This window comes from Haliotis rufescens, unplaced genomic scaffold, assembly GCF_023055435.1.
Source record: "Haliotis rufescens isolate VD_foot unplaced genomic scaffold, xgHalRufe1.0.p SCAF_24, whole genome shotgun sequence".
In the NCBI taxonomy this organism is placed as follows: domain Eukaryota; kingdom Metazoa; phylum Mollusca; class Gastropoda; order Lepetellida; family Haliotidae; genus Haliotis; species Haliotis rufescens.
In genome coordinates, this window is record NW_025963935.1 from 3,595,893 (window position 1) to 3,613,167 (window position 17,275).

At 43.9% G+C, this 17,275-nt stretch overlaps 1 protein-coding gene across 1 annotated transcript in view; it reads left to right on the forward strand.

Annotated features, from left to right (window-relative positions):
• LOC124122929 (fibronectin type 3 and ankyrin repeat domains protein 1-like) overlaps positions 1-15,360 on the forward strand; it is a 32,117-nt gene extending 16,757 nt beyond the window's left edge. Inside the window, exons 2-4 of the mRNA XM_048402051.1 lie at positions 13,650-13,709; positions 14,185-14,250; positions 14,825-15,360. Of these exons, the coding sequence (XP_048258008.1) occupies positions 13,688-13,709; positions 14,185-14,250; positions 14,825-15,219 (483 nt within the window). The 5' untranslated portion in view covers positions 13,650-13,687 and the 3' untranslated portion in view covers positions 15,220-15,360. The remainder of the gene's footprint in view (positions 1-13,649; positions 13,710-14,184; positions 14,251-14,824) is intronic.
• The last annotated feature ends 1,915 nt before the right edge of the window (positions 15,361-17,275 follow it).

The window sequence follows — 17,275 nt, forward strand, 5'->3', positions numbered from 1 at the left end:
AGTTTCGGTTGTTGATTGAAGCTGTGGGTTTCACTTCTGGATTGAAGCTGTGGGTTTCGGTTGTGATTTGAAGCTGTGTGTTTCGGTTGTAGATTGAAGCTGTGGGTTTCGGTTGTGGATTGAAGCTGTGTGTTTTGGTTGTGGGTTGAAGCTGTGGGTTTCAGTTGTGGGTTGAAGCTATGGGTTGAAGTTGTGGGTTTCAGTTGTGGGTTTCAGTTGGGGATTGCAGCTGTGGGTTTCAGTTCTTGGTTGAAGCTTTGGGTTTCAGTTGGTCGTTGAAGCTGTGGGTTTCAGTTGTGTGTTGAAGCTGTGGGTTTATGTTGTCAGTTGAAGCTATGGGTTTCATTTGTGTGTTGAAGCTGTGGGTTTCAGTTGTGGGTTGAAGCTGTGGATTTCAGTTGTGGGTTAAAGCTGTGGGTTTCGTTTGTGGATTGAAGCTGTGGGTTTCGGTTGTGGATTGAAGCTGTGGGTTTCGTTTGTGGATTGAAGCTGTGGGTTTTGGTTGTGGATTGAAGCTGTGGGTTTCGGTTGTGGGTTAAAGCTGTGGGTTTTAGTTGGTGGATGAAGCTGTCGGTTTCAGTTGTGGGTTGAAGCTGTGCGTTTCGGTTGTGGGTTGAAGCTGTGGGTTTATGTTGTGAGTTGAAGCTATGGGTTTCAGTTGTGGGTTGAAGCTGTGGGTTTCAGTTGTGGGTTGAAGCTGTGGATTTCAGTTGTGGGTTGAAGCTGTGGGTTTCGTTTGTGGATTGAAGCTGTGGGTTTCAGTTCTTTGTTGAATCTGTGGGTTTCAATTGTGGGTTGAAGTTGTGGGTTTCAGTTCTTGGTTGAAGCTGAGAGTTTCAGATGTGGGTTTAAGCTGTGGGTTTCGGTTGTTGATTGAAGCTGTGGGTTTCAGTTCTGGATTGAAGCTGTGGGTTTAAGCTGTGCGGTTGAGTTGTGTGTTGAAGCTGTGGGTTGTGGGTTTCGGTTGTGGGTTTCAGTTATGGGTTGAAGCTGTGGTTTGTGGGCTGCAGTTGTGGGTTGTGGGGTTCAGTTGTGGGCTGCTGGTTGATGCTGTGCGTTTCAGTTGTGAGTTAAAGCTATGGATTTCAGTTGTGGGGTGAAGCGTTGGATTTCAGTTGTGGCTGTAAGCTGTGGGTTGTTGGTTGAATCTGTTGGTTGAATCTGTTGGTATCAGTTGTGGATTGAAGCTGTTGGTTAAAGCTGTTGGTTTCAGTTGTGGGTTGAAGCTGTGGGTTTAAGCTGTTGGTTTAGTTGTGGGTTGAAGCTGTGGGCTTCGGTTGTTGATTGAAGCTGTGGGTTTCAGTTCTGGATTGAAGCTGTGGGTTTCGGTTGTGATTTGAAGCTGTGTGTTTCGGTTCTAGGTTGAAGCTGTGGGTTTCGGTTGTGGATTGAAGCTGTGTGTTTTGGTTGTGGGTTGAAGCTGTGGGTTTCAGTTGTGGGTTGAAGCTGTGGGTTTCAGTTCTTGGTTGAAGCTGTGGGTTTCAGTTGGGCGTTGAATCTGTGGGTTTCAGTTGCGGGTTGAAGCTGTGGGTTGAAGCTGTGGGTTTCAGTTGTGGGTTGAAGCTGTGGATTTCAGTTGAGGGCTGAAGCTGTGGGTTTCGGTTGTGGATTGAAGCTGTGGGTTTCGTTTGTGAATTGAAGCTGTGGGTTTTGGTTTTGGATTGAAGCTGTGGGTTTCGTTTGTGGATTGAAGCTGTGGGTTTACCTTGGTGGTTGAAGCTGTGGGTTTATTTTAGCGATTGCAGCTGTGGGTTTCAGTTCTTGGTTGAAGCTGTGGGTTTCAGTTGTATGTTGAAGCTGTGGGTTTCGTTTGTGGATTGAAGCTGCGGATTTAGGTTGTGGATTGAAGCTGTGGGTTTCGGCTCTTAGTAGAAGCTGTTTCTTTCAGTTGGTGGTTGAAGCTGTCGGTTTCAGTTGTGGGTTGAAGCTGGGCGTTTCAGTTGTGGGTTGAAGCTGTGGGTTTAAGTTGGTGGTTGAAGCTGTGGGTTTCAGTTGTGGGTTGAAGCTGTGGGTTTACCTTGATGGTTGAAGCTGTGGGTTTCTGTTGGGGATTGCAGCTGTGGGTTTCAGTTCTTGGTTGAAGCTGTGGGTTTAAGTTGGTGGTTGAAGCTGTGGGTTTCGGTTGTGGGTTAAATCTGTAGGTTTCAATTGTCGGTTGAAGCTGTGGGTTTCGTTTGTGGAATGAAGCTATTGGTCTAAGTTGTGGATTGAAGCTGTGGGTATCAGTTGTGGGTTGAGGCTGTGGGTTCCAGTTGGTGGTTGAAGCTGTCGGTTTCAGTTGTGGGTTGAAGCTGTGGGTTTACCTTGGTGGTTGAAGCTGTGTGTTTCAGTTGGGGATTGCAGTTGTGGGTTTCAGTTCTTGGTTGAAATTGTGGGTTTCACTTCGGAGTTGAAGCTGTGAGTTTCAGTTGTTGATTGAAGCTATGGGTTTCAGTTCTGGATTGAAGCTGTGGGTTTCGGTTGTGATTTGAAGCTGTGTGTTTCGGTTGTAGATTGAAGCTGTGGGTTTCGGTTGTGGATTGAAGCTGTGTGTTTTGGTTGTGGGTTGAAGCTGTGGGTTTCAGTTGTGGGTTGAAGCTGTGGGTTGAAGTTGTGGGTTTCAGTTGTGGGTTTTAGTTGGGGATTGCAGCTGTGGGTTTCAGTTCTTGGTTGAAGCTTTGGGTTTCAGTTGGTTGTTGAAGCTGTGGGTTTCAGTTGTGGGTTGAAGCTGTGGGTTTATGTTGTGAGTTGAAGCTATGGGTTTCAGTTGTGGGTTGAAGCTGTGGGTTTCAGTTGTGGGTTGAAGCTGTGGATTTCACTTGTGGGTTGAAGCTGTGGGTTTCGTTTGTGGATTGAAGCTGTGGTTCTCGGTTGTGGATTGAAGCTGTGGGTTTCTGTTGTGGGTTAAAGCTGTGGGTTTTAGTTGGTGGATGAAGCTGTCGGTTTCAGTTGTGGGTTGAAGCTGTGCGTTTCGGTTGTGGGTTGAAGCTGTGCGTTTTAAGTTAGTGGTTGAATCTGTGGGTTTCAATTGTGGGTTGAAGTTGTGGGTTGAAGTTCTTGGTTGAAGCTGAGAGTTTCAGTTGTGGATTGAAGCTGTGGGTTTCCGTTCTTGGTTGAAGCTGTGGGTTTCAGTTGTGGGTTGAAGCTGTTGGTTTCAGTAGTGGGTTGAAGCTGTGGGTTTCAGTTGTGGGTTGAAGCTGTTGGTTTCAGTTGTGGGTTGAAGCTGTGGTTTCGGTTGTGGGTTGAAGCTGTGGGTTTGAATTGGTGGTTGAAGCTGTGGGTTTCAGTTGGAGATTGCAGCTGTGGGTTTCATTTCTTGGTTGAAGCTGTGGGTTGAAGCTGTGGGTTTCAGTTGGTGTTTGAAGCTGTCGGTTTCCGTTGTGGTTTGAAGCTGGGCGTTTCAGTTGTGGGTTGCAGCTGTACATTTCAGTTGTTGGTTGAAGCTGTGGGTTTCAGTTGTGGGTTGAAGCTGTGGGTTTCAGTTGTGGGTTGAAGCTGTGGGTTTAGTTTGTGGATTGAAGCTGTGTGTTTCGGTTGTGGATTGAAGGTGTGGGTTTCGGTTTTTTCGGTTGTAGCTGTGTGTTTGAATTCGTGGTTTAAGCTGTGGGTTTCAGTTGTTGGTTGAAGCTGTGGGTTTACTTTGGTGGTTGAAGCTGTGGGTTTCAGTTGGGGATTGCAGCTGTGGGTTTCAGTTCTTGGTTGAAGCTGTGGGTTTTACTTGGGAGTTGAAGCTGTGAGTTTCAGTTGTGGGTTGAAGCTGTGGTTTCAGTCGTGGGTTGAAGCTGCGGGTTTCGTTTTTGGATTGAAGCTGTGGGTTTCGGTTGTGGATTGAAGCTGTGGGTTTTGGTTCTTGGTTGAAGCTGTGTGTTTCAGTTGGTGGTTGAAGCTGTCGGTTTCAGTTGTCAGTTGAAGCAGTGGGTTTACCTTGGTCGTTGAACCTGTGGGTTTATGTTGGCGATTGCAGCGGTAGGTTTCAGTTCTTAGTTGAAGCTGTGGGTTTATGTTGTGGGTTGAAGCTGTGGGTTTCGTTTGTGGATTGAAGCTGCGGATTTAGGTTGTGGATTGAAGCTGTGGGTTTCGGCTCTTAGTAGAAGCTGTTTCTTTCAGTTGGTGGTTGAAGCTGTCGGTTTCAGTTGTGGGTTGAAGCTGGGCGTTTCAGTTGTGGGTTGAAGCTGTGGGTTTCAGTTGTGGGTTGAAGCTGTGGGTTTCAGTTGTGGGTTGAAGCTGTGGGTTTACCTTGATGGTTTAAGCTGTGGGTTTCTGTTGGGGATTGCAGCTGTGGGTTTCAGTTCTTGGTTGAAGCTGTGGGTTTAAGTTGGTGGTTGAAGCTGTGGGTTTCGGGTGTGGGTTAAAGCTGTAGGTTTCAATTGTGGGTTGAAGCTGTGGGTTTCGTTTGTGGAATGAAGCTATGGGTCTAAGTTGTGGATTGAAGCTGTGGGTTTCAGTTGTTGGTTGAAGCCGTGGGTTCCAGTTGGTGGTTGAAGCTGTCGGTTTCAGTTGTGGGTTGAAGCTGTGGGTTTACCTTGGTGGTTGAAGCTGTGTGTTTCAGTTGGGGATTGCAGCTGTGGGTTTCAGTTCTTGGTTGAAATTGTGGGTTTCACTTGGGAGTTGAAGCTGTGAGTTTCAGTTGTTGATTGAAGCTGTGGGTTTCAGTTGTGGATTGAAGCTTTGGTTTCGGTTGTGATTTGAAGCTGTGTGTTTCGGTTGTAGATTGAAGCTGTGGGTTTCGGTTGTGGATTGAAGCTGTGTATTTTGGTTGTGGGTTGAAGCTGTGGGTTGAAGTTGTGGGTTTCAGTTGTGGGTTTCGGTTGCGTGTTGAAGCTGTGGGTTCCAGTTGGTGGTTGAAGCTGTGGGTTTAAGTTGGTATTTGAAGCTGTGCGTTTCAGTTGTGTGTTGAAGCTGTGGGTTCAACTTGTTGGTTGAAGCTGTGGGTTTCAGTTGGGGATTTTAGCTGTGGGTTTCAGTTCTTCGATGGAGCTGTGGGTTTCAGTTGTGGGTTGAAGCTGTGGGTTTCAATTGTGGGTTGAAGCTGTGGGTTTCAGTTGTGGGTTGAAGCTGTGGGTTGAAGCTGTGGGTTGAAGCTGTTGGTTTCAGTTGTGGGTTGAAGCTGTGGGTTTCAGTTGTGGGTTGAAGCTGTGGGTTTCGTTTGTGGATTAAAGCTGTGGGTCTGAGTTGTGGATTTAAGCTGTTGGTTTCGGTTGTGGGTTGAAGCTGTGGGTTTCAGTTGGTGGTTGAAGCTGTGGGTTTCGGTTGTGGATTGAAGCTGTGGGTTTCGGTTCTTGGTTGAAGCTGTGTGTTCCAGTTGGTGGTTGAAGCTGTCGGTTTCAGTTGTGGGTTCAAGCTGGGCGTTTCAGTTGGTGGTTGAAGCTGTGGGTTTAAGTTGGTGGTTGAAGCTGTGGATTGAAGCTGTGGGTTTCTGTTGTGGGTTGAAGCTGTGGGTTGAAGCTGTGGGTTGAAGCTGTGGGTTAAATTTGGTGGTTGAAGCTGTGGGTTTCAGTTGGGGATTGCAGATGTGGGTTCCAGTTCTTGGTTGAAGCCGTGGGTTTCAGTTGTGGATTGAAGCTATGGGTTTCAGTTGTGGGTTGAAGCTGTGGGTTGAAGCTGTGGGTTTCAGTTGAGGGTTGAAGCTGTGGGTTTCAGTTGAGGGTTGGAGCTGTTGGTTTCAGTAGTTGGTTGGAGCTGTGGGTTTCAGTTGTGGGTTGAAGCTGTTCGTTTCAGTTGTGGGTTGAAGCTGTGGTTTCGGTTGTGGGTTGAAGCTGTGGGTTTCGGGTGTGGATTGAAGCTGTGGGTTTCGGTTTTTGGTTGTTGCTGTGTGTTTCAGTTGGTGGTTGAAGCTGTGGATTTCAGTTGTTGGTTGAAGCTGTGGGTTTATCTTGGTGGTTGAAGCTGTGGGGTTCAGTTGGGGATTGCAGCTGTGGGTTTCAGTTCTTGGTTGAAGCTGTGGGTTTCACTTGGGAGTTGAAGCTGTGGGTTTACCTTGGTGGTTGAAGCTGTGGGTTTATGTTGGCGATTGCAGCTGTGGGTTTCAGTTCTTAGTTGAAGCTGTGGGTTTCAGTTGTTGGTTGAATGTGTGGGTTTCGTTTGTGGATTGAAGCTGCGGATTTAGGTTGTGGATTGAAGCTGTGGGTTTCGGCTCTTAGTAGAAGCTGTTTCTTTCAGTTGGTGGTTGAAGCTGTCGGTTTCAGTTGTGGGTTGAAGCTGGGCGTTTCAGTTGTGGGTTGAAGCTGTGGGTTTAAGTTGGTGGTTGAAGCTGTGGGTTTCAGTTGTGGGTTGAAGCTGTGGGTTTACCTTGATGGTTGAAGCTGTGGGTTTCAGTTGGGGATTGCAGCTGTGGGTTTCAGTTCTTGGTTGAAGCTGTGGGTTTAAGTTGGTGGTTGAAGCTGTGGGTTTCGGTTGTGGGTTAAAGCTGTAGGTTTCAATTGTGGGTTGAAGCTGTGGGTTTCGTTTGTGGAATGAAGCTATGGGTCTAAGTTGTGGATTGAAGCTGTGGGTTTCAGTTGTGGGTTGAAGCTGTGGGTTCCAGTTGGTGGTTGAAGCTGTCGGTTTCAGTTGTGGGTTGAAGCTGTTGGTTTATCTTGGTGGTTGAAGCTGTGTGTTTCAGTTGGGGATTGCAGTTGTGGGTTTCAGTTCTTGGTTGAAATTGTGGGTTGCACTTGGGAGTTGAAGCTGTGAGTTTCAGTTGTGGGTTGAAGCTGTGGGTTTCAGTTGTGGGTTGAAGCTGTGGGTTTCGTTTGTGGATTGAAGCTGTGGGTTTCGGTTGTGGATTGAAGCTGTGTATTTCGGTTCTTGGTTGAAGCTGTGTGTTTCAGTTGGTGGTTGAAGCTGTCGGTTTCAGTTGTGAGTTGAAGCTGTGGGTTTACCTTGGTGGTTGAAGGTGAGGGTTCAGTTGGGGATTGCAGCTGTGGGTTTCAGTTCTTGGTTGAAGCTGTGGGTTTCACTTGGGAGTTGAAGCTGTGAGTTTCAGTTGTGGGTGGAAGCTGTGGGTTTCAGTTAAGGGGTTGAAGCTGTGGGTTTCGTTTGTGGATTGAAGCTGTGGGTTTCGGATGTGGATTGAAGCTGTGGGTTTCGGTTGTGGATTGAAGCTGTGGGTTTCTGTTGTGGGTTAAAGCTGTGGGTTTTAGTTGGTGGATGAAGCTGTCGGTTTCAGTTGTGGGTTGAAGCTGTGCGTTTCGGTTGTGGGTTGAAGCTGTGCGTTTTAAGTTAGTGGTTGAAGCTGTGGATTTCAGTTGGGGATTGCAGCTGTGGGTTTCAGTTGTGGGTTGAAGCTGTCGGTTTACCTTGGTGGTTGAAGCTGTGGGTTTCTGTTGGGGATTGCAGCTGTGGGTTTCAGTTCTTGGTTAAAGCTGTGGGTTTCAGTTGTGGGTTGAAGCTGTGGATTTCTGTTGGGGATTGCAGCTATGGGTTCTTGGTTGAAGTTGTGTGTTTCAGTTGGTGATTGAAGCTGTCGGTTTCAGTTGTGGGTTGAAGCTGTGGTTTACCTTGGTGGTTGAAGCTGTGGGTTTCTGTTGGGGATTGCAGCTGTGGGTTTCAGTTCTTGGTTAAAGCTGTGGGTTTCAGTTGTGGGTTGAAGCTGTGGGTTTCTGTTGGGGATTGCAGCTATGGGTTTCAGTTCTTGTTTGAAGGTGTCGGTTTCAGTTGTGGGTTGAAGCTGTGGATTTAGGTTTGTGGTTGAAGCTGTGGGTTAAAGCTGTGGGTTTCAGTTGTGGGTTAAAGCTGTAGGTTTCAATTGTGGGTTGAAGCTGTGGGTTTCAGTTGTGGGTTGAAGCTGTGGGATTCAGTTGTGGGGTGAAGCAGTGGGTTTCGTTTTTGGAATGAAGCTATGGGTCTAAGTTGTGGATTGAAGCTTTGGGTTCCAGTTGGTGGTTGAAGCTGTGGGTTTCGGTTGTGGATTGAAGCTGTGGGTTTCCGTTCTTGGTTGAAGCTGTGTGTTTCAGTTGGTGGTTGAAGCTGTCGGTTTCAGTTGTGTGTTGAAGCTGGGCGTTTCAGTTGGAGGTTGAAGCTGTGGGTTTAAGTTGGTGGTTGAAGCTGTGGATTGAAGCTGTGGGTTTCGGTTATGGGTTAAAGCTGTGGGGGTTCCAGTTGGTGGTTGAAGCTGTGGGTTTAAGTTGGTGGATGTGACAACTGCCACACAACGACCCCGCATGGACCTTATGATGCTTGTGAACACATGATTGGGAAGACGACGCCATTGTTGCTGCAAAATGGTGCCAAGATCTTGCAAAATTCTGTGGTTGGTTTTGGAGAGTGCGCAGACTTCTGTCAAGAGTATCCCAGACGTGTTCGATGGGATTGAGGTCGGGAGACCTTGACGGCCAGTCCATGACGTTGGCATTCTGAAGGACATTCCTTGTCAAAACTGCTGTGTGGGGCCTGGCATTGTCGTGTTGGAAGATCAAACCGGGTCCATGTGCTGCCATACAAGGCAGAAGTTCTGGTGCCAGTACCTGGTCGCGGTAAGCAGCAGCGTTGAGGTTCCCACGGATGACAAGAAGCCTGGAACGTGCATTGCCACAGAAAGCACCCCACACCATAACACTTCAGCCTCGAAATCTGTCAACTTCCTGTACACAATACTGTGCGTAACGTTCATGACGGCGCCTCCACACCCTCGCCCTACCATCAGCAAATCGAAGATTAAATCGGGATTCATCACTGAAGACGACTTGATTCCAATTCCTCTGAGTCCACCGTAAGTGTCGCTGTGCCCACAATTGACGTTGACATCAGTGTAATTGAGTCAGACTCGGCCCGCAGTATAGCCGTCGTGCTTGAAGGTGAGCAGTTCTCAAACGGTTTCGAACAGTTTGCGCACTGAGTCTACCCTTAAACAGTTCATTTCTGGTTGATGTAGCCGTCAAAAATCGGTTACGGAGGTGACGTAAGACAATCTGACGATCTTTTGCATGTGACGTCACACGTGGTCGACCTGGCCGGGTGCGATCTGCGGTTGTACTTGTTTGCTGCAGACGCGTCTGTAAATCATAAACAGTCTACAACCCATCGTCCTTGCGACTTCAGCTACGGACGTTTCTGTCTGCAACCTGCCGATGGCACGTTCTCGTTGCACATTTGAAAGGCTTGGCATGACAAATGGCCGTAAAGACTTTTGTTTTCTTGTGTTTTTCTATTTTTGTTAATGACTGTTAACAAGTATGGCTGAAAAAACGATTTTGGTCGATTCACCTGCACAAAAAACGGGTGTTATCTGAAGACAGTACGTGGCCATTACTGTTTAATACACAATAAGGGCCCACAATGATAACTGGTCAAGATGTTAAAATTTTAGGATTGTGAAGTTTAAAATTTGGTTCAGTATATATGTGTGTGGCTGCTTGTACTATTCCGGACTGATGCCGATTATTAGTGCTAGCACACTGAGATACCATGCTGCAGTTTACCATGAATACTCCACTCAGACACAGTATACTGACTTCGAGCCGACCAGTCCTTGTTTTAGCCAGTTTATGCCGAGAGCGCCAAACTGGGTAACAACAAGTATGATCTTTAAACGTTTTTTTGTATGGCGCGGCCGGGGATCGAACGCCGGACCTTCCGACCTCTAGTACTAGTATGGTAAAAGCCAATGGAGATTTTGAGAATGTCACCTTTTAATATCTCACACGTCTATCTGGAAAAAGAATTAGGTAAAGAAACTTGCATCTAAGCATTCTCAAAGACGTTAAAAGTAGGTACTTGTTGTTACCTTGCCTACTGTTAATTTATCTTAAAACGTCATTTAATCACACTGTTGAGTTTTAGTTAAAAATAAAGTTTGCTCTACCCCGATGAAAAGTATAGTGTTGCCCTTATAGTTAAAGCATGAGGACGCTTGCGTTGCTTTGACATTATAATAGTTCAGGGCAAAACTATACTTGATTACACTATACGTGCGGCGAGAGCAAACTTTATTAATTACTCTCAGATGCAGAATTAAAAAAATGATCATTTTTTTGTCTTGGAGATAGGTTTAAAATAAAATCTGTATTAACATGCGGTAAATTGAAAATCCTCCAACAGGCTAACTGACGGGCTGGTCCACTTGATTGCCTGTATACCCTCACGCTCAGAGACATATTTATGTTAAAAATATAATACAACACGACTAAAATGATTAGTTTATTATAATAGGTCCTATTTTCTTATCCGTCCAGGGGCGGTCGGGTAGCCTAGTGGTTAAAGCGTTCGCTCGTCACGCCGAAGACCCGGGTTCGATTCCCGACATGGGTACAATGTGTGAAGCCCATTTCTGGTGTCCCCCGCCGTGATATTAATGGAATATTGATAAAAGCGGCGTAAAACCATATTCACTCACTCACTCACTTATCCGTCCAGTGTGTTGATATTAAAAAAAAAAACATGCAGAAAAACGTAGGATTTTGAAAAAAAATTTTTTTATAACAGCGGCTATATGACGGTGGTCTGTAAATAATCGAGTCAACACCTTGAAAAACAATGGATTGATATCATGAGCATCGATCCATGCTGAAGACATATATATAATTAATTTATAGGGCACCGGAACAATTTTGTGACTGCTGTCGCCGATTAGTTTGGTTCGTTTGTTGTTTTACGCCGCACTCAGCAATATTCCAGCTAAATGACGGCGGTCTGTAAATAATCGAAACTGGATCAGACAATCCAGTGATTAATATCATGAACATCGATCCACGCAATTAATTGGGATCGAAGACTTGCATCAACCAAGTAAACGGGCCTGACCACCTGATCCCGTTAGTCGCCTCTTACGACAGGCATATCTCACCATTTACGGCAAGCATGGGTTGCTCAAGACCTATTCTACCACTGATCTTCACGCGGACACAATGCTTTGTCGCAGGATAAAGTATAGTCGGTGCCTTTGATCTTTTAGCAAAGCATCTTAGAATAAAAATAAAGACATATTTTACGCACGATGATGAGGTAGATTTCTTTAATCAATGAAGTAGGCTTAATTTGTTACCTCAACATACAATCTGAAACGAAATAAGGTAAGACGGTAGTAAGACTTGTAGATCTAGTATCACTCCACACTGTATTATCTTAACGTGATCGGCACAAGCAGTCGAGCGCCAAACTATGCCATGCTCCTAACCAGACACGTCACACTGACGTCATAACTCGCCCCTTCGCTGGTCAAGGCGTTTCTTGACTGGCAGTGAGATGTGTCACTCGTGTTAGGACGTAAACGGTGGGTAAGTTTTCAGTTTGTACTTCAGGATTTTGTTAGGAAATTAAATGAAACTAACATTGTAAATATACCAAGATTGATGTACAACAGAATACATATTGAAGGAATCGGGTGCTTGCTTCACACACAGGACCATGTAACAATAAAAATATAATTAGCCTCGTCTATGATTTTTTTGCGAGTTTTATTATATTTTATTGTTACATGGTCCTGTGCTTCACACAATGTTTACACCCAGACGTTTGTTTAGCCTGTCACCAGGGATAACAAACGTCTGGATGTAAACATTCATACCTCGTTTCCACTGAAAAGCTTGTTCTGTTTTAATCAGTAGATCTATATTGCAAAATATATGCTTGTACGTTTCATCTCTGAACTAATAAGAATTATTTACAACTGAGACTGAAGACAATTTGAGATTTTTCTAGATCTGTTCAGTCATGTGTGGGATGCGTTTTTTCGCTCATATTAAAACGTTGTTCTGCATCATAGAATGGCCAACTGTGTCAGCCATAGCATTTTTACACTCAAGACGTGCAGCTTCGTTCTTCTAATCCGGAAAATATTATGTGGAACAATTGTATATCTGCAGGACACTACATTGTTTTTAAAGAACGGCAAGGAAATGTAGAATATATAAGGGCAAATGTGCATGATTCTCGTTATTGTATGAGTAAGTTAGAACGGACGTTAAATGCGAAAACAATTTGGCGCATGTCACACGGGCAATCGGCATTTCAGTCTTATCACTTTATAGAGCCACATGTTTATTCCCTTCTTTTCACAACCAAACACCGTATCAAACATCTTGTAGTGCCGGCGACAGTTTCTGCCTCAGATAGTAAGCTGATCTGTGACGGGTGTACTGCCGCCATCGCTCGGAATGCTGAATTATGACAGTGTTGCAAAGAGTTTTCCTGACACTGAATTACCACTGTGTTGCACACGCGCTTAGTCAAGTAGACCTGTTTAGTTGCTCCTTTACATTCATTGTATGCCCCATTGTATATCATCATGAAAATGTCATCACTGAAATATTATTCTGTAGCATGTCGTGTATCGACGTTTGTAATACTGTGTAGCCCGAGACACCAAACGACGTAAAATGCACCAGTTTCAGAGTCTAGTTATTGGGGAGGGTGGGGACTAAAACATCAAGCAAAGTCACTTGGAACAACAAATAATTTACGATAGGTCGCAGCACTCTACATTTAGTAGCCTGTTATCATCAATTGGCAAAGGCAATATGTACACAGAGAAACCATCAAGACAGTTGTCGATTTGACGATGTAACAATTGTGTAAAATGCACATTGTCCACAGACGTTGAAATGCACGAGAAATATATTTTCCTCCAGAATTACACTGGTGGGTGTCATATCCTGGTCAAAATATATATAACGATGTGCATTGATTCTCACTCACAACAAATACCTAAGTATAATTTAAATATACAGTAATAACATAGCAGGCAATGCAAATTAGAAAACAATATTCAGTATTTGACCTGTATGAACGAAGTAGGTTTGCTATTCACAGTATTGATACTCAAATGCAGATATTATGCAACAACGCACCAACTTGCGGGGACCATTTCATTGTCATAACGATTCCACCCACAACTAACGAAGTCAGACTAAAATACTAATCATTCCATAATTGGGAATTAAGGGTAGGTAGCTGATGTAATACCATGTTGTAAAGTTCCAAAATAATAAATGCACATATTCTGTGTATTCTGTGTACAGCAATATAAACTTACATGTTTAGTCCTTAGTCCTCATAATGGTAACATATAAAACCCTAAAAATGACATGGCTACTAGCCTAGTCCTTATGATATCTGAACTATTGGGATGTTTGGCAAGGAATATAGGACGAGTGCCAATTTCTATCGCTGATGTAGTAATGTTCATTTATGTTGTATGTTGTATGATTATATTATTTATGACAACAAAATAATCTATTCAGTTCCTGCAACTTCAACCAAGAGAAGAGATATATCTCAGCAGTTAGCACAGAGGCAGTGTGCAGCTTAGGTTTATTCAGGAAGTGATTAAATAAATAAAAGCAATCTAAATCTAATAGATATAAGTGATTTCCAAAATGTGTCAGTCACCATGCTATGGTATATTAATAATACCTCTACTGCAACAAATGTATTATAAGTTATGTTCATGAGTGAATAAATTTGAAAGTGACAGATTTGTTGAAGGCAAAAGCTTCCCTGAGGCCAGTAGTTATAATGTTTACCTGCAATATATAGTTTTCTGAACAGCATATATGGGGGTTTTGGGTGGTGGGTAGCCTAGTGGTTAAAGCATTCGCTCTTCGCGCGAAAAAACCGGGATCGATTCCCCCACATGGGTACAATGTGCGAAGCCCATGTCTAGTGTTGCCCGCCCAGAAATTGTTGGAATATTGCTAAGAACCTGTAAAACCCAACTCACCCAACCCAACTGAACAGCATATTTTGTGTTTCAGCCTCGAACGACTTGAGTCAGGGAGAAAGGGCTGCACAGATGACGACAGTGACGACCCATGGTAGGTGGGAGAACCCAGCAGATGGTAGATACTGTCACTGTCCAACTTTGTACGAGATGAGGTCACATCAACATGTAACAAATATAAGCCTGAAAGTTAACTCCAAAAACCTTCATATGAACAGTCTCTACAATAACAAGCTGATAAATGTAGTCTCTTATTATCCCAAAAATTTGTAACAAGTCAATTGTATTGCCAGTACCACCATAAGGCTCAATCCAACAAGCCTGTACAGACGCGCGGCTCAGATGAACAGCAATCCCAATGTTTGTGTCGTATTTATGATAGAATCTAGTCGTTTGAGTGATTTGTTAGTCGCTAGAGGACCTTATATTTATACCTCTACTAAGATGAATGGTTTTGAAATTGTATTCATTAGTCAAAATTTTAAAAACACAAACTTTGTCGAATATCTGATATGTATAATGCTTATTTAGTTTGTATTGTTTTCTGAACAGCATGTTCTGTGTTTCAGCCTCGAGCGACCCGAGTCAGACAGCGAGTACACCAGTGACGACCACAAAAAAGCCTGCTACACAGGGTAGGTGGGAGAACCCAGCAGGTAGAAAGCCCACACTGTAATCCCTCCAACAATTAACAAGCTGGGGTATAGACCCGTGAGGGTTCTGACTTGCGTCTTGCATGTCATCGTAGCCCAGTTGTGTCGATCGGTGCTCATGTTGTCAACCACTGGACTGTCTGTCTGTACCAGACTCCGCCATCTTATTGCTGGACTACTGCTGAGTGCGGCGTAAAACAACAAACAAACAAACAGACTGACATACTCCAATGTCATGTCTTATAAGATCTATCTACTATTTCCAAACAGCAACTGTACTGACAGTATCATCTCATAAAGCTCAGTTCATCAAACGTTGACACACACACAGAATAATGTTACAACAACTGGATGTGACAGAAAGATTCTAAACATTGACCACATAATCCTTGATTACATGAACCAGCTGTCGTCCTTCCCCTTGATCCTTGTGTTGTCAGCCATGTTGGAAGTGGTTGATGATGTACCGTGTCACGTGTCACCACGTTGAGGTGTGAACCATGTAGATGTATGACGAAGATGTCTGGAAGTGTACAGAGTTTACTTTGTGTTACAGCGACTCCATCACCAGCAGACTGCTGGGACCTCTATGACGCCTGCTATGCCGGGAACCTGGAGGAGGTGAAGCGGATCCTGTCTCAGGGCGTGGACGTCAACTGTAGGAGGTGGGGCTGGACACCGGTGATGAGGGCAGCATACAGGGGACACAGAGACGTGGTGGAGCTCCTGGTGAGTGAAGGGGCCGATGTGTCACTGGTGGACAGGAACGGTAACAACATCCTTCACTACGCCTGTTATGAAGGACACTTGGAGACGGTGAAGTTTGTGCTGTCTCTGCACGTGGTGGACATCGACGCCAGGGACAACGACGGGCGGACGGCGGCCGACCTGGCGAGACGCGGGGGATATACGCGAGTGTTGGATCTCCTCGTGTCCCGCGGCGCTCAGTGACGTCAGAGTCGTGTTTGTGTGGACGGTGGAGGTGACGTGACAGTGACGTGGTGTGCCGTTCACGTCGCCGTGTATAAATATGTCTTTATTTACGTGAAACTGTTTGTTGTGTTTGGAGATGAATAAAACTTGTAAAAACTTTGTCAGACATTTTGTCTTTTGTTGTGTTTGGAAGTTCTCATGATCAGGTAAGAAAATTGTTAACTGAGTGTAAATAGAGATGATGTGTGATTGGTATGTAAGCACCGCACCTCGTGATATGTTCATGCATGCCGTCATATATTTCTGTGTTAATTTTATGCAATAAGTTTGTAATTAATAGTGAAAAACACAAAAAAAACTGTTTGTTTACATCTCGCTGCACTCGGTGACCTCAGACCGAGGCGAGGTTCGCCCAGCTGACGTGGCGCCAAATGTACAATGACAGTGACGTCACACTGTCGATGACGTCACGGCATTCCAGCTTAGGTCTAAACACTAAAGCTGTCTTGTTTTCTCTGCTAAATACGATATCGGTAATTCCCAGGGCGGCACAATGCTGGCTTCGCGACATATGCAAGTACAGCACAGGCCTCATGTGGGCGATATAGATTAACAAATGGAGATGTGTTGTATATTATTGCTGCTGAAATTTAAAAATAAATATTTCTGATTGGCGAGATATTTATTTTCTCTCTCCCATTTCACCATTTCAATCAAGCTACTTCCCTGCGCTTGACACCTTCTTTACACTCTCGTCTTACCACTGACCAGATTCCCAGATGAATTCAGGGCTATAGATAGGGTTTTAGTTATTTGTTGTTGTTTTCACCCTCAGGGACAGGATGCCAGAGGGATATATATGTCCCTCCTCTTCAAACCTCACTTTGAAGTCGAATAAAATTCAAATACATCAGACACGCAGATACACTTCACAGTTTTGTATACTGTGAACTTTCCGCCATATTAGATAGTGATTACAAAATCACATTTCACATGTAGCCTACCGGTAATGAGACGCCTGTAACATTACGCGTATTTCAAACTCAGCTGTGATACATACATCCTTGAATTCCTCATACATTTTAGAATCAAATGACACATGGTCTCTGTCACCAATACAAAGTGCCGAGATCAAATCAAGCAAAATAAGTTAGGTGTGAAAACAACGCTGTGCTCGAAAAACTGCACTTGTTTGAAATGTAAACAAAGCAAAATACATATTTTACAGTATAGCATGTTCCCCTTTTTTAGCTATCCATTCGTCTATTCGTTCAGAATATACATGGGAAGAGAATTAGGAAAAATTAGGGAATTAAAAATAAATACATTGCTATGATTTGATATTTTCAACAGAAATTTCTTGGGAGTGTCAAAGTCAATATTATAAGTTCATATAAACAACTTCCATGAATAGCCGTTTCATTTTATTTTAAAACTAAAACTGAATATATTACTATAACAAAATGGATATTTTGCGTTAAAATATACGCACACATTTCCAGGAGAATTGTCTTGGTCTTGGAATAGTTTTTTTAGGTCGTTTTTATAAACATAACAGTGATATCTAACGATTCGCAGGTGGCGTTGTCACAAACGATTTACGAATTGTTCCTCTCGTTTTGCTTTATATAATCAAAATGTTCATCTTTTTCTAAATATTGTGATCACAGGGTATTAAACTGTTTACTTTCTTTCTCCAAGAATTGTAAAAAAGTAATTAGGGGAGGTTAATATATATTAATCAAAATACCAGTGTCGTCTTTCTCCGACGCTGTCAAAAGATATAAAACCAGCCATGACATCAAATAGAACGGTGTCATGTTTTTAGTATTTCATTACATTTGATCACAAGACTAGTACTCCATTAATAATGGTGCAACATAAGCCAAATTACACTTGCACAGTCAGAAGAATGTTGTAATCTAAGGACTAAGTAACAGCTTAGATAGGGCCATTCATTTCGCTATTACTTCTTTTTTTATTAAGTAAGTTTCATCATTTCTTACGGTAATATAAGGGAGTATACAGTTTCAATATCGATATTTGTGTTGGAAAAGTTTGGTTACTCGTGAAC